The sequence below is a fragment of the Antechinus flavipes genome, chromosome 1 (assembly GCF_016432865.1).
Source record: "Antechinus flavipes isolate AdamAnt ecotype Samford, QLD, Australia chromosome 1, AdamAnt_v2, whole genome shotgun sequence".
In the NCBI taxonomy this organism is placed as follows: domain Eukaryota; kingdom Metazoa; phylum Chordata; class Mammalia; order Dasyuromorphia; family Dasyuridae; genus Antechinus; species Antechinus flavipes.
The window spans coordinates 336821860-336839150 of NC_067398.1; the positions used below are offsets into that span (position 1 = coordinate 336821860).

Sequence of the window (17291 nt, forward strand, 5' to 3'; positions counted from 1 at the left end):
TGTACATGTCTTCCCAAAATCTGAGTGAGTTCCCTATTCACATTTATCTTTCTTTAGATAACTTATCTTCATTAGAGCCATTGGGGCTTTTTTTTTTTAATCAGAATTTCATTTTTGAAAGCTCTTACTTTCTCCTGGGATGACTTCTATGTAACTGTAGTCTGTGAGATTCTTCCAATTCTTTCTCTGAGCCCTTTGAAATTTTATTTCCAAAAGTCTTAATTATATGTCAGTTACAGTATCAACCTGCTTTACTCTTCCTCCCTATCACAAATCCTAAAATGGATTGATCAATTTATCTCCAGGATTACATTATTTCTAACCCATCAACTTGTTTTTTTTTTTTTTTAATATTGCTAAGCATCACAACCAAATAGCAGTTCTCCTTGTTAGTTCTTTAACCTTTTGATGGATGAAATTATAATTAAGGCAAATCAACAAATTATTAGCTGCTCTGTTTTTGGCAGAGAGGGAGCTCCAACAGATGTCAGTATAATTGAAATATCTCATCAGGGCCATTAAAGCTTTGGTGTCAGGCTTTTGATTTGTTTCTGAAACTCCTAGTATATATACATTGTATATATGTGTGTGTGTGTGTGTGTGTGTGTATACATACATTGTATATGTAAATATAAAAATAACTATTATATAAAACAGAACATAAGTGCATTAGATGCCCCTACTTTATTTGTAAAAGAATTAGATTCATTTTGCTTGGCCCCAGAAAAATAGAAATAGGACGAAAATGGAAAGTTATAGAGAGTTATAGAGAGGCTACTTTTGAAAGAATTTCTTTACTATGTACTTAACAATCAATATTTCTCAAAAACAAACTGAGATTTCTTGGAGGTAGGGAATGCATTGTTAAGAGTGGTCTTCAAATGAAAGCTAGATAAACACTTGTTGGGAACATCAAAGATAGGAATTAATACTTCAGGTAGTGGCCTTTAATGCCCCTTCTAATCTAAAATGCTTTGATTCTGAGTTTAATCTCAGAAGAATATGGACTTTGAGGGGTTTTTTTTTTAAGTAGTGTTAAAAAAAATATTTATTGTCCTACATTCTCTTACATAGTTCATTTCCCTTCTGAGCAAGGACATTTTTGTGCAAAGCAGGTAAAATAATGGTATAATTTGTGACTGTGAAACAGAGAATAACTTAGTGGCCCTGACAGATTTTTGAAGCATACTTGTTTCTAATCAATTGTCAAATAGCTAGAGATGTGAGTTTTCATGATATTGTTACTGACAATAACAACACTCCATGTTCTCAAATGATTGTTTGAAAAGATAAATGCTTGGCCTACAAGTAATATTTTTTTAAACTCTCATCTTAGCTCCAAGACCTTGGGAAGCAAATACTACTAATACTAATAATAATTCTGTTACATATTATTTTAGGGTTTTACAAAGCACTTTCCTTACAACAACCTTATGAGATAGACGTTATGAGAATTATGAAAAATCACTTTGTAAAACCTTGAAGGTTTTTAAAAATATTGACTGTTTCTAAGAAATCAATATTTGGAGAGAATGAAGGAAAATCAGATGCTTAGGAGGACCACCCCTTGTAAATTAGAAAGAAAAACAAACAAAAAAAAGAGAATGCTTCATTTCATGACTGATTTCTTATTTAACCTTCAGGTTTTAATAAAGACCAGACTAATTGGACTGATGTTCAAGACTTATTTTTTCATCTTCCATTATTTTTTAAAGCTTATGTACCCTATACTCCCAACAAATCTTGCATTAGATGATCTCTGAGGCCCTTTGTACACTCTTCCACTTTATTATCTTATTTGTTCTTTACATTCTTTATGATTACAATATGTTTTTCCTATCCCTTCTTGAAGTCTTACCCATTCTCTAAGGACCATTCAATTTGCATTAATTAAACATTTACTACATGTATATGTGCCAGACACAAAAAAGACAAAAAGAGGTCCTTCCCTCAAGAAGTCACATTCAAATGGAGGAAGCAAACATAAAGATTACTATATATATATATATATATATATGATATATACAGAACATATAGAAATTAATTTCAGTAGGAAAAGCATTACCAGCTAGGAGGCCTGGGAGAGGGCTGCTGCAGAAATTGGGATTAAAGCTAAGTCTTTTTTCCCAATCCAGTAGAATTTTTCCAATTACACATAAAGATAGTTTTCAGCATTCATTTTGTAAGATTTTGAGTTCCACATTTTTTCTCCTTACCTCCACCCTCTTCAAGACAGCAAACAATCTGATATAGATTATACACACACGATAATTTTAAACATATTTCTATGTTAGTCATGTTAGGAAAGAAAAATCAAGGGAAAAAATGATAAAGAAAAGTTGAAAATAGTTTGCTTCAAACCAGATTCAGTGTCCATAATTCTCCCTGTGGGTATAAATGGTATTTTCCATCACATGTCTATTGGAATTGCCTTGAATTATTGTATTGCTGAGGAGAGCTAAGTCTATCATAGTTGATCATCACACAGTGCTGTTACTGTATACGATATTCTGGTTCTGTTCACTTCAGTATCGATCCATGTAAGTCTTTTCAGAGTTTTCTGAAATCAGCCTATTCATCATTTCTTATAGAATAATAATATTACATTCATATACTATAACTTATTCAGCCCTTTCCCAATTGATAGGCATCTACTCAAATTCCAATTTCTTGCCATCATAAAAAAATGTACTAAAACATTTTTGCACCTATGAATCCTTTTTTCTCTTTGATGATCTCTTTGGGATACAAAGTACTGACATTGCTGAATCAAAGAGTATAAATAGTTTAATAGAACTTTGCTCTCCAGAATGGCTGGATCATTTCACTGCTGCACCAGCAATGCATCAGTGTCCCAGTTTTCCCACATTCCCTCCATCATTTATCATTATCTTTTTCTATCATCTTAGGTATGAGTTGGTAACTCAGAGTTGTTTTAATTTACATTTCTCTAATCAATATTAATGTAGAGCATTTTTATATGACTATAGATAGCTTTAATTTCTTTTTTTTTCCCCTGAGGCAATTGGGATTAAGTGATTTGCTCATCTTTACACTGCTAAGAAATGTTAAGTGTCTGAGGTCATTTTTGAACTCAGGTCCTCCTGACTTCAGGGCTGGTACTCTATCCACTGCACCACCTAGCTGCCACTGATGGTTTTAATTTCCTCTGCTGAAAATTGTTCATGTACTTTGACCATTTATCAGTTGAGGAATGACTTGTAATCTTTTAAATTTGTCTCATTTCTCTATATATTTTAGAAATGGTGCCTTTATCAGAAACACTGGCTGTAAAAATTGTTTCCCAGAATTTTGCATTTCATAGTCTTCTTTTTTCCCTTAATAGCATTTTATTTTTCCAAGTACAAGTAAAGATAGTTTTCAACATTCATTTTTGTAAGATTTTGTGTTCCAAATTTTTTCTTCCTCCTTTTTCTACCTTTCCCCTTCCCAAGATAGCAAGTAATCTAACATAAGTTCAAAATATTATCTTTGGTCATAAATTCCTCCTTTTAGAGCTGAATCTTAAAGAAAGCCAAGAATCTAAGTAAATGGTGAGAAGGGAGAGCATTCCAAAAGTGAGGGACAACCAGAACAAAGATGCAGAGACAGGAAATGAGGTGTTTAAAAAAAAAAAAGGAAATAAGGTGTTGCATGCAAGGAATAGCAAGCACCAATAGGCTGGTGTAGCTGGATTGTAGAGTTTGTGAAGTGGGGGGGAGTAAAGGACAAAACTTGAAGTACAGGAAATGGCCAGATTGTGGAGGACAGTAAATGCTAAAGAGAGAACTTTTTATTTGATCCTGAAATAAGAAGTTCATTGACTAGGAGGTGACGTGCACTTTGGATTGGAGGAGAGAGAGACATGATGCACAGAAACCAATAAGTTTATTACAAACAGGAAGATCAATTAAGAAGCTTTTGCAGTCATCCAAGCAAAGGTGATAAAGACCTGAATTAGAGTGGTTGCTTTGTGAGTTGAGAGAAGGGAACATATATGGGGGAACAGAATAAGGCAACTCACTGGTTATATAGGTTAATAAAATGAGGATTTGAATGAAATTGTATTTAATCTTGAATAAATGGGAGCTGGTGCTGTCTTCAGTAGTAATAGAAAAAAATGAGGAAAAAAAAGTAAAAAAATTTTTTAAATAAAAAAATAAAATAAAATTCTCCCCAGGATTGGGGGATCCCAGGTTTCTAAGGAAAGGCAAATAGCTCAAGTTGGAAATAGAAGAGGTTAAAGTTCTCATGCTGATCAGGATCAAATCAGGCCTGTGAGCAATCTCCTCATTTTCAGCCCAGAAAAATTAGGGAAACTCAGTCTTAAAAAAAAAAAATTAACTGTATTAGAAATGAACATTTTGATCACAAAATTTTAAAAGTTTTGCACAAATAAAATCATTACAACAAAATTTAAAGAGAAGCAGAAAAATGAAGGGAAAAATCTTTGTAACAGGTTTCTCTGATAAGTTTTATTTTTAAGATATATAGCGAACCCATTCAAATTTATAAGAATAACAGCTAATCTTCAATAGTTATTCAAACGATATGAACAGGCAGTTTTCAGAGGAAGAAATCCAAGCTCTCAATAGCCAAATGAAAAAGTATTCTAAATCATTTACAACTGGAGAAATGTACATTATCTAGAACCTATCAGATCAGCAAAGTTGACAAAAAAGGAAAATGAAAAATGTTGAACTGTGAACTAGGTCAGCCATTCTGGCAACAGTTTGCAATTGTGGCCCAAAAGCTATTAAATTACATTTATCTTTTGACCCAGCAATACCACTATCAGGTCTATATACTCCAAAAAAATAGTACCTATTATACACACACACGCACACACACATACACAGGGGGAGAGAAAGAGAGAGAATGTTAAGGTTGCAAAGTGCTTTATAAACATCTCATTTGATCCTCATAACAACCATGGTAAATAAGTCCTATTTTCATCCCATTTTACAAATAAAAAAACTGAGAGTGAGAGAGGTTAAATGACTGCTAGAATCACACAGCTAGTAAATGTCTGAGGTAGAATTTAAATTCAGGTCTTCCTGACTGCAGGTCCAGTGCTTTATCCACTGTGCCACCTGACTGTTTCTGATCAAACAAAGTGAAGTATCCATATGTACAAAAAATATTTATAACAACTTTTTGTTGTGGAAAAGGATTGAAAACCAAGAAGATGCTCATCAATTGGGAACTGTATGGCATATCAATAGAATACTATTGTGCTGAAAGAAATGATGGAGATGGTTTCAGAGAAACTTAGAAGAGTTTGATCTCTCCCACTAGACTGTAAGTTCCATGATGGTAGGGATAAAACTGTAACTTGTCTTCCATGTAGGAACAACTTTTTAATATACTAATGAATTGTAAAGCAGAAGGTGTTTTGTTGTTGTTGTTGTTGTTTTCTGCTGAGGCAGTTGGGGTTAAATGACTTGCCCAGGGTCACACAGATAGGAAATGTTAAGTATCTGAGATAAGATTTGAACTCAAGTCCTCCTGACTTCAGGGCTGGTGCTCTATCCACTGTGCCGCCTAGCTGCCTTCATGAAATAATTTAAACTTTAAAATTCATATTAATTGTATTTGCCTAATTGTATACCTTTGGGTGTATTTTCACCCAAGTCACACCTTTCTCAGCTTCTGTTTCCTCTTGGGCTCCTTTCAACTCAAAATCTATGGTCTTTTGGTATGATCTATTACTTTTTGGGACATAGCTAAAAAACAACTTTTGAAAAGGTGAAAATGATGAGCATTTTGCTTTGTTTTTAAGCTATTTATGTAAAGAAATTTCATGGAATACTGTTCTTATACTCAGTGCTGCTCTTTATATTATCAGTCTTCTCCAAGATGTATGGAATCCTTGTTTCAGAGACAAAATTTAATCAACAGGAAATGGGAGTCAAAAACTACGGTCTCTACCTATTCTAAGAAAATTCCAAACAAACCTCTTGTGAGCCTTGAAATTCTCATTAGGAAAAAGAAAGGCCTAGGGAAGAAAAGTTCAAGATAATTTATAAGTCAGTCACTGTAACTGCTTAAGACAGTTTTTTCTTCTGCTAAAAGGTCAAATCGAGGATAGAAAAACAGGAATTCTCCTCAGAATGTGAAATTTATAAGGGCATTTCTCTCAAGAAGGAAACTGAGTACCTTATTTTTCTTTATCTTTGGGGATACTGATATTTTTCCTATCCCAATTTCTATACTTGATAATAATTTTATTTTTTCAATTATATGTAATGACAATTTTCAACATTCATCTTTATAAGATTTTGAGCTCCAAATTTTTCTCCCTCTTTTTTCCCCCTCCCCAGAACAGCACAATCTGATATAGGTTATACATGTACAGTCATGTTAAACATACTTCCACATTAGTCATGTTATGAAAGAAAAATGAGAACAAAAGGAAAAAACCAAGAAAAGGAAAAAAAATTAAAAAGTGAAAATAGTAGGCTTTGGTCTGCATTCAGACTCATAGTTCTTTTTCTGTTCATTCCAATTTCTAGCATGAATTGAAATGAACACTTAATAGTGTTCTGGGTGTAAAATTGAAAAAAACTTTTAGCTACAATTAATAATTCACATTTGTGAAATATTTTAAAGTTCCTCACAACAATATTTTGAAGTACATCGTTCAAATATTATATGTCCATTTTGCAGATGAAGAAACTGAGGCCCAGAGAAGTGAAAGGACTTATTCAGGGTCACATAGCTAGTTAGTGGCAGAGCTAGTACTCAAACTCATGTCTCTTGATTCATAGACTATTGTTTTTCTGAACTGATCTCAGGTTTTGAAGTCAAAAGTTATTCAGTTGCTTGACTGGGATGTTAACCATGAAATACATGCATGGGTATCCTTAGGGTTTTTGAGAAAATAATAATCCTTCCCGAAGTCCTGTCTGCTAAAATATAAATGGAATGTTTGTATTTATGAAATTTAATAAGTGCTTTAGCTTTTTATCAGGAAATCTGTCTACCTCCTAGCAAGTGAATTCAATAGATGTTTGTTAAGTATCTATGTGTTGGGCCCTGGGCTACAAATGCTTCTATAAGATCTAGAAAACCTTTTTGTCCACAATATCTCTCTTCCATGTACTAATATTTCCTTCTGATCACATTTTATTTAAGTTTGGAACTTTCCAATCTTCTTGGTTGTGTTTCCTTATCCTCTCTTCCTCTATTTCTTTTTTAACCGTTCTCATTGCTCTTCTAATGGACTCTGTGATATTGAAAAAGTCATATACATTTTTTGCCTCATTTTTCTTGGTTTTGAAATTGAAATATGTGCCTTGCACTATACTACAGCTGCTTCATAGAATAGTGAATTGAATATTCCCTAAAATTAACTAAAGTAATTTAGGCACATTGACCATGGCAACAGCTCGATGTAGTTAATTCCCCAGATGCCTTGTCAGGTGTAATTTTGAAATGAAAATATGTCAGTATTTCTACATGTTCTTCCTCTGGAGAGCAGAGCATCCCTGAAAGCTGTTGGAGCATTTATAATCTCCTGTACACAGAGAAGGCTCTTGAATCGAGTTTAATTTTAACACTCTGGACATCTCATGCTTTCCTTTGACTTTCATAATTATCATTGTTTCACACTGGAAGTTATTTTTTTTCCTCATGACTTTGGAAGAAGGTTCTGAAGTGTGCCTTGTTTTCTTTTTCAGGATTCCCATCATGGTGCTCAAGGTCTTCTTCCCTTCTTGCTGTTCTTCAGCAGACAGTGGCCTTTTGATTGGCCGATGGATCCCAGAACAGAACTCTGCAATTATCTTAGCTGTTGTTCACTTCCCTTTCATCCCTTTCCAAGTAAAGCAGTACCTCTCTGAAGTACAAAAGGTGAGCCAGATAGAAACTGTCGTGCTGGGCACTTGGTGTAATAACAAGCAGGAGAAGGAAGAGAGCCTGGGCAAATTTTTAGATGACCTGAGTACCATTTTTTCTCATGAGCCTTGGCTCCAGCTTAGCAAAGAGAAAGGAAGTAAGTTCTGGAACTGCCAAACCCTTTCCAGACAAGCTGGCATCCCCAAAGAGGATCAGATCATTTTGATCTATTATGACCAGCGCAAAACCATGCTGTCCCAATTGCATCCCCCTGAGATATCTCTGGATAACCAGCCAGGAGTTATCACCGCTCCAGATGCTTCAAAGCTTGCAGCTGTGTTTGACACTGTGGCCAAAAATGAGGTGCTGTTCCTGACAGACAGGTACGACGAGGGGCCCATCAAACTGAGCCACTGGCAGTCGGAGGGCGTGGAAGCCAGCATCATCGTGGAATTGGCAAAGCAAGCATCTGTGCCTGTGTGCATGCTGCTGACGTGCTTGCTTTCCCTTGTCTCTGGACTTTGTAGGAGCAGGTAGGTAACTCTAATTGTTTCCCCTTCATTGTCCTTGCACTAGGTCTATGAGGCACTAAACACAGTGCATGAATATGAGTTGGTCAGAATATGTGATTAGACTCCAGTCATATGTCTTATGTTGCTAATATTAAGATACATCTCTATGAAGAAGGGATATATGCCAGAGCAGAGATGATAATACAGGACTTGATGGAGTTATAGCATGTAACAGAACTGTAGAAATGGAGCAGCCATGGAGTGGTACAGGGCTGCAATAAAAAGAGCTCTAGACTTGAAAGAGCACAAATCCAGAACATTCTCTCTCTAAGTGACCAAGGACAGGGGACAACTCTTTCCTTTTCTAATCTTTTATTATCTCCTCTGTAAAACAATGATGATGATATTTGTATTAACTACTTCTAATGTTAATTAAGATGTGTGTGCTCTATGCATAGTAGCTGCTTGCTCATTCATATAAGAAGAAAATAGGACTAGAAGTTATGTACTCTGCCACCAAAAGCAAGTGAAAAAGGGCATTGGGATGGAAGTCGCCACCCCATCTACATGGTATAACACCACCAGGAGAAGGGCCTGCTTACCAGGACCAGGAAGCCAGCTGGTAGCAGAGCCAGGACAAAGCTCCAGGTCCTCTGAGCTCTGATCTAGTGTTCTTGTCCCTGTACTACTCTTCTGCCAGGGTGGGCCTAACCAGTTTCCAGAGCTCAAGCATACTGGTCATATCAAATGATGGTTATAAGGTTGGGCACGCTATTGATATTTTGGAGATGTTCCCTAAATTTGTCTATCTCTTGTACAGTAAAAATAATGCCACAGTGGGATTTTAGATTGTGAAACTGATACTGTGATATAATAGGCAGTCTTGAATTTTAGGATTTCTAGGGCATATGTCTGTGTGTATATACATACTTATGTGTGTTTGTGTACTTATACAAACCAGGATGACTAAGGAGTAAGGTTATATTTCATCCATTCCTGGCAGTGACTAACTGATCATCTTCAAGATAGGATGATATTGAAAGCTTGTAGAATCAGGCATTAAGAAGAGTATGTTCAACATAGTTTATTTCCTTAGGAGCGTATAATTTAAGATGACTTAAATTATGTTCCAAATACCATGAGCACATCAACAAATGAAAACTACTGGTTTTAATATATGTTAATCATTTCAGTGATTCAGCCCTCTTAGGAAGAATCTTAAAGGAAAAATTCCATGGAAAACTTACTCTCTTATCTGTTGCTTCTATATTACTATTTCCCATTTGGAGACTTGAATTTGACTTTCCTGCTGTTATGGGGTGAATTTGATTTTAGTTTGTGTGATCAATACCAATTCATGAATATATTTTCTCAGAACAGACTTCTTTTGTAGGGATAGTCCCTATATTCAACAAACATTTTTGAGCACCTGTTATGGGTACTGTGGCTTAGCACTTAGCTCTGTTAGGATAGATATGGGGATAATTAATGATAGTCTTTACCTTCAAGGAGCTTGTCATATTGTGTGGGGAGGAGGGAGAATAAGATATATATATATATATGTGTGTATATATATATGTATATATATATATATGTGTGTGTATATATATATGTATATACATATATACATATGTGTATACATATATTAGATGTATATGTATATTCATATGCCTCTGTGTGTATGTGTGTGTGTGTGTGTGTGTGTGTAAATACAAATGAAAATAATAACAAGTACATTAGAAGTTTGTAAAGTATTTTGAGAGATGTCTTCCAGCTGTGAGACTCAGAAGTTTCTTAAAGGATACAGCATTTAATTGGGCCTTCAAGGATGGGTGGGATTTCAGCAGGAAGATTTAGAGAAGGCATTTCAGGAAAAGGATATAATCTCTAACCCAAAGGACAGAGGTTAGGGAGTGAATCATAGGTCTGGGGAAGATAGTTATTATGGTATTTTAGCTGGAGCATAGAGTATATAAAAAAGGGGGTAGCGTGAAAGTCTACAAAGGCAAGTTGAAGTCACATGGGTGGAAGGGCACCAGGTAATACTATCCTTTAATTTTGCCTTTCTCCTATTTACCTCTTCTTGTCTTCTTGTGCCCAAAGTAGGATTTCCCAGGCAAACAAATGGAATCATTTAACAGTACATGCAGGAAATAAAATGAAAGATATTAGGAATAAAATTGGAGGAGAAAATTCATGGTAAAAAAATATACATGTATGCATATAAATATTTTAAAATACTGTTCTTTTAAATAAGAACTATCATATTAGGGGATGAATTTTCCCTAGGGAAGTTAAAGAAGCAGCTTTTGTTAGAACATTTTAATCAAGGGGGAATCAAAGGTCCAGGAAAATATATTCTAGACTATTTCCCACACAAAGAAAACCCTTGAGTATAGAACTGAATATATTTTAGAGTCATTTCCTTCTCTCTGGATGTATAAAGTACTCCTAATGACTATAACGGACAAATGCATCTGGCACCACCTGGTGGAGAAAAGCTGTAATGACAGAATATTTCCAACTCAATTTCCTTTGGGGCTTCTGTAACCTAAGGGAAAAAGACTAAATTGTGTGATTAGCATGGCTTGTATCCAATTGAAAAGAATCTTTCTAATCAGCCTTTTTGCCAACATGCATGCTTTGAGCCAGTGGCTGGCCAGCAGAGAGAGCAAAAGATGACTGAATTGGTCAATCAATTGCTTGAATAGGATATGTGATTTCACTGATATAGAGAACTCCAAGGAGCATTACCATCTCTGAAATTTTGAGCCTTGGAGAATTGCCTGGGCCACTGAAAGATTGTATGACTTGAGTAGGGTTGTACAGCCAGTATGTGTCAGCAGGATCTTGAATTCAGGTTTTTCTGACTCAAGGTTAGCTCGCTGTCCATGTCAGCACATTGCTTCTCTCTCCTCTCTCCCATTGGATTGAACTCTGAACTCCTTTGAGTAATTATGAATTTTAGAAGGTTTCTCAATATCCACAATTTGATGTAATCAGGACAACATAATCCACAAATAAGCAAGTAGCAAAACACTTTAGATGGCACAGTGAGTGGAGTCCTGATTTCAAGGACTGCCTTGTGGCACTTAATTTCTGCATCAATTTCCTCCACCGTAAAATGGGGATAATAATGGCATTTACCTTCTAGCATTGTTGTGAGGATCAAATGAGGTAGTATTTGTAAAGAACTTAGGGAATTGCCTGACATATAAGAAACACTTAATAAATGCTTGTTTCCTTGCTTTTCTGGGGAATTAGGGAGGTGGAGAGACAGGCAAGTCAAACCACCCACCTTGACCACTATCTCCCTACAAGTCCTGAGATAGTCCAGGAGCCTAGATTCAAGAGTCTTGAATGCCCCCTAAAACACCAAGCCCACTTCCAGCCCTCATACCTATCACTGAAGACAGAAATCATTGTGGAGAGAGGGTTCCTCACCACCACCAGCAACAACTGCTAACCAATTGCTACCATTGGCAGACAAGTACAAAAGCCCTGCAAGTAACAGCACCCCGATATTGCCAGTCTGACAGCAGCTAGAATCTAGGGAAACTCCTCCTGTGGAGATGGGCCAGCCATCCCAACAGCTGCCACCCACAGAGCAGGCAAGCCAGCCTACCAGAAGCAGCAAAGGCACTTAACGGGGATGCAGGAGATGCCAGGCAAGTTGAACTTCTACAGTCTCTCCCCTCATACGCTGATGGAGGCAACCCAGGGTTTGGAACTCAAAATCCTTGGGAACAGCCATGCTTCTAGCCCAGTGGCCTTTCCTCAGGCATCATCCTGGAAGGCATCCCCTGAGGAGATGCAGCTGGAAACTGCCCCTGCAATTGCTGTAGCCATGGCTACTGAAGACCCAGAAAAGAAAGCTCATGTCACCAAAATCCTTGGCATCAGCAAATAGTTCACAAGCAGAAACTGATTTAATTTTATCTGTGGAAATGACTTTAAAGGAGAGTAATTACCTTCTGCTTGGCTACTATACCTAAGGGATCTTTTTTAACTGACTGCAGCTGAAACCTTCCACATGTGTTGTCTTCTGCCACAGAGTGTGAGCGCCTTCATAGTAGAAACTTTATTTTCTATTTATTCCACTAAACATAGAACTTTCCACATAGTGCTCAATATTTTTTTTCCCCACTTCACCTACACTGAACAACCTCAATGACAATGACATGTACCTTTGGGGAGTATAACATATTAAGTACCTGTTACATGCTGGGCACTGTGCTAATAAGAAAAAGAGACAGTCCCTGCCCTTAAGGAGTTTATAGTCTAAAGGAGGAGACCTCATTGAAGAGGAAGCTGAAGGAGATGGGGCAGGGCACCAAGAGAGGTATATGTTGTTTCTTGGAGTGGAAGCCAAGCCAACCTGCTGATGGAGAATACTTTTCTTGATATCTATAGTTAGCAGCTAGTCAATAAAGTTATTTCAATTGTTATATCTTTTGGAATTTCACATATGATTTTAATGTATATATGGAAGATAGCTTGCAGGATAAGAGCCTTGTAAAATATAAGCATAAAGAGATTTTAGAGGCTAACTTAAAGTCATGTGACTGTAAGGGGTGTAATCTGCCATAGAGTATTATTTATGAAAGCTTACCTGTTCCTTTCTTGGTAAGAATTACTTCGTTTCTTTCAGAATACTGAAATTCAGGAATCATTATCATCATTTATTGTTCATCTATTAATTCCTGACCCTCAAAGAACTTTGTTTAAATGGGGCATAAGACATTATTACGTTAAAATCTTTATGTAATATATATAATATGTAACAGCAAGTTTTTGCTATGAGATGATCAAAAGTTCCATGGTCATTCAATTATTTAGTGATCTTGAAAATAACACCTACCTAATGAATGTGAGTATACCTTTTTGATTTTGCAGTTTTGTATTTCCTGACTTATTTGGTAAGTTAAATTTTTAACACCTGAGGAGAAACAATTTTCTTTTGGTTTAGTGTAATAAATAAATAATTGGCCTATTGATAAATATTAAATATTAGCTAATTCTAACCATGTACTTGTTGATTATAATATACCAAGAGTGCAATCATTTCATATTTCTTTTGGAGTCCATTTCACTTAATTATTTATTTTTCATATATCACATGTATCATATCTTATATGATGGAACTTTACCACTTATAATGTATTTTCATTATACTATTATTCATTATACTACCTCATTTTAGCATCATAAAAATGTGAGAGAAGTAGGAATTATCATCATTTTATAGATGAGTAAATCAAAACTTAAAGAGGATGAGTGATTTACCAATGTTTGCAGAAATGAAACTAGACCAGGATCTTCTGGTCCTGAGTCCAAGAGCAGTTGTTGCTTACTAGTGCAGGTATATAGAAATAGATAGATAATGACGTATATACCCATACTTAACCAGTTATCTTGGGATAGTAGTAGAAAAACCAAGGTTTATTTAGTTGGAGACATCCTTTGAAAGAAGTGTGGTAAGGGATAAAGAAGGCTATATATGGGAGGAAGGAAACAACTTTAAGCTAACTTGATAGGATCTGAATCCTAGTGGAGGTTAGGTAGGGGAGTCCAATCTATGCAATTCATATTTTCATACAAATCTTCCTTGGAAATTATTCGGTGTAATTAATGTAATACAAAAACCTTTAAAATCTGCCCAGAGTTAAGACCCCTTTCTTCCTGAAGTTCTAAATTCAGGCAATTGACAGCAATGCTTCTTTTTTCTCCCCAAACTGAATCTGAGATACATCTCCTGCCTGCAGCGAATATTTTGAATTTAAAAATGAAGGTCCTGAGCTCTCAGTTAATGGGATCTAGAAATACTAGGTGTTAAAAACCAGCCACATGTCAGTTTTACTTTCTCCCCCTGGGAAGCCATCTTTTCTGTACAATAGTCAAAATGTGTATCAAAAATAGCTCATGGAACTGTATCTCAGAATTTTTTTTTCCTTTATAAAAAGTCTTGTCCCATTCAGTAAATTTTATAGACAATAGAAGGAGATTCCTGAATAATGTAAGGATAATAGCCAAGGAAAGTAGGAAGTCAACTTTGTCATTCAAATGATCTTGGCCATTTCCCTTTCTGAATCTAGAGAACATTGTTGATTTTATCTTTCAAAGAACTTAGCAAGTTGAAGGCTTTTTAGAAGTTCATTTTTGGGGAGATGGTATTGAAAAAGATAGGTTTAGATTAATATTAAAAAGTGAAGCTGATGGTCTACTAGTATAGCTGGAACAAGCTACCTCTCTTAGTGTCCTTGACAGTTACTCCAAAACAGCTCTGGATACCACCTTGTCTACTTGATCAGTTCTGAAGTTATTTGAGTCCTAGTAGCTCCCATCTACGCTTCTACTAGTGCTTTTCCATTCTGTATAGTTGACCTACAGTGGGCTCATAGGCATGAGTGCAGACATTCAGGACCTCGGGTTACTATATAAAACAGAAAAAGCTTAGTAAAACAGTAAGATTACTATCACGTTCTTTTCATTACTAGATGGCTATTGAAGAGCTCATAGATCCATGATGGAGCATTTTTTACTTCCTACCTTCTAAGACATAAAAATTCAGGCAAATAGGAATTATTAGGTAGTGTTAGTGCTGACATGCACATTCTGTCCATTTTCTAGTGGCAGAAATGTATTTTTCTATTTTATTTCTGCAGAATACTTAAGTTTTGGCCTTTGTCCTTCATATGGAGCAAACTCTCAACTTGTGAGCAGGTTGGATATCGACTAGAACATCTCAGATTCGTCTTTAGCAACCAAAAAGCTGAGAACCATACCCAGTTTATGAGGTACAGTATTCTTACTTTTTTGTTTTTCATTTAGGGTATTGATATAACCTTTCTCTAGGGGACTTTGGGATTTTCACTAAAAATAAATCATAAAGAAAACCCATTGGCATAGAGTTCTATTATTTCACCAGCTGCCTCTCACTCTCACTATCTAACTTTAGGAATTAACAGACAGTAAAGACAGCCTACTTTCGTCTTGATAAGTAATTCCCATCTAAACTCTTTTTAAAGGTCCTTCACAAAAGTGGTGCAGTAAGAAAGAGTACTGACCTTGGTGTGGAAGGCCCTGCATTTGAATACTGCCTTGCTCCTTAATGCCTTTGTGTACTTTGGGCAGATTTCTCTGCCTAAAAGTTCTTAACTTGTCTAGCTCATAAGCTTGTAATGAGGATACAGCAGAAGGATAGACGGAAAAATGTTTTGTGATACAAACTCCTTACATAAGTAAGTTGTTATTGTTATTGACTCAAACTCCTCTGTCTATGTATTTTAGGTGCTAATTGAAACCATCCTAAAACCAAATTCTATCTTTCATAGAATTTTGCAGTAGGAGATCATCTAGTCCAACTGCTCCATTTTGCAGACGATAGAACTGAAACCCTGGGGAATGGAAGTGACATTCTCATTTTGTCCAAGGTCAGCAAGGTAGTAAGGAACAGAATCAGGATGTGAACTTAGGACTTCTCACTCTAAATTCACCCCCTACTATACCCTACTACTTTACTCTTCTATTTGCATTCTATCCCTCTCACAGGAAAGCCAACATCTTTGTTTCACTTCTTCTTGACATGGCTCTGGGAATCATGCTGCTGTCTTGGTTATATAGGAAGAATCGGATTGGTCAGCTGGCTGAGGCTCTCATCCCAGTTGCAGATGTGAGTTAAGTTGACATTTTAGCCAAAATCTTTTTTTTTTTAATTAAAGTTTTTTAATTTTCAAAACATGTGCATGGATAATTTTTCAATGTTAACCCTTCCAAAACTTTATGTTCCAATTTTTCCTCACCTTCCCTCCACACTCTCCCCTAAATGGCAAGCAATATATATGTTAATATATGTTAAACATAGCAGGATGAATACCGAGAGGCTTGGAGAGATTTACATGTACTGATGCTAAGTGAAATGAGCAGAACCAGGAGATCATTATGTACTTCAATAACGATCCTGTTTGAGGATGTATTCTGATGGAAGTGGAGCTCTTCAACAAAGACATCTAACTCAGTTTCAGTTGATCAATGATAGACAGAAGCAGCTACATCCAAAGAAAGAACACTGGGAAATGAATGTAAACTGTCTGTATTTTTGTTTTTCTTCCCAGGTTATTTTTACCTTCTGAATCCAATTCCTCTTATGCAACAAGAGAACTGTTCGTTTCTGCACACATATATTATATCTAGGATATACTGTGACATATTTAACATGTATAGGACTGCTTGGGGAGGGGGTGGAGGGAGGGAGGGAAAAGTCGGAACAGAAGTGAGTGCAAGGGATAATGTTGTAAAAAAATTACCCAGGCATGGGTTCTGTCAATAAAAGGTTATAATTATGAAAAAAAATAAAAATAAAAATAAAAAACATATATATGTTAAACATGGTAAAAAAAACATATATTAAATCCAATATATGCATACATATATATATATATATATATACACAATTATCTTGTTGCACAAGAAAAATCAAATAAAATTGGAAAAAATAAGAAAATAAAATGCAAGCAAACAACAACAAAAAGAATGAAAATGCTATGTTATGATCCACACTCAGTTCCCATAGTCCTTTCTCTGGGTGTAGATGGCTCTTTTCATCAGGAGATCATTTAGCCCTGAAATCTTATGACTGAGCCAGGATTGGTTCATCTTGCTTCCTCCCTTTAAAGAGAAAAGCCCTTTCTACTTCAATTTCTTTATATTTTCTTAGAATAGCTAGAACAATGCCTTGCTTCAGAAAGATCTTTTGGTCAGTTGGTTTTTCCCAAAGCTTTCCTAGTGGCATTGAATACTTAAAGCTAGCTCTGGTAACAATATGTGGGGAGGGGAGAGCAGGGGAGAGAGTAGCAGCACTCCTTACTACAACCTGTGTCCTTTGTTCTGGCCTAATGAAACTTGGAAATCCAAAATACCATTACTCTTGAATAAACAGGA

General features: G+C 35.9%; 1 protein-coding gene across 2 annotated transcripts in view; it reads left to right on the forward strand.

The window, feature by feature from the left end:
- The window catches only part of PIGQ (phosphatidylinositol glycan anchor biosynthesis class Q), a 65228-nt gene that overhangs the window by 14786 nt on the left and 33151 nt on the right, over positions 1 to 17291 (forward strand). For both annotated transcript variants that reach the window (XM_051968979.1, XM_051968970.1), the window contains exons 2-4: positions 7683 to 8372; positions 15017 to 15148; positions 15903 to 16023. In XM_051968979.1, coding sequence (XP_051824939.1) covers positions 7693 to 8372; positions 15017 to 15148; positions 15903 to 16023 — 933 coding nt within the window. In that variant the 5' untranslated portion in view covers positions 7683 to 7692. The remainder of the gene's footprint in view (positions 1 to 7682; positions 8373 to 15016; positions 15149 to 15902; positions 16024 to 17291) is intronic.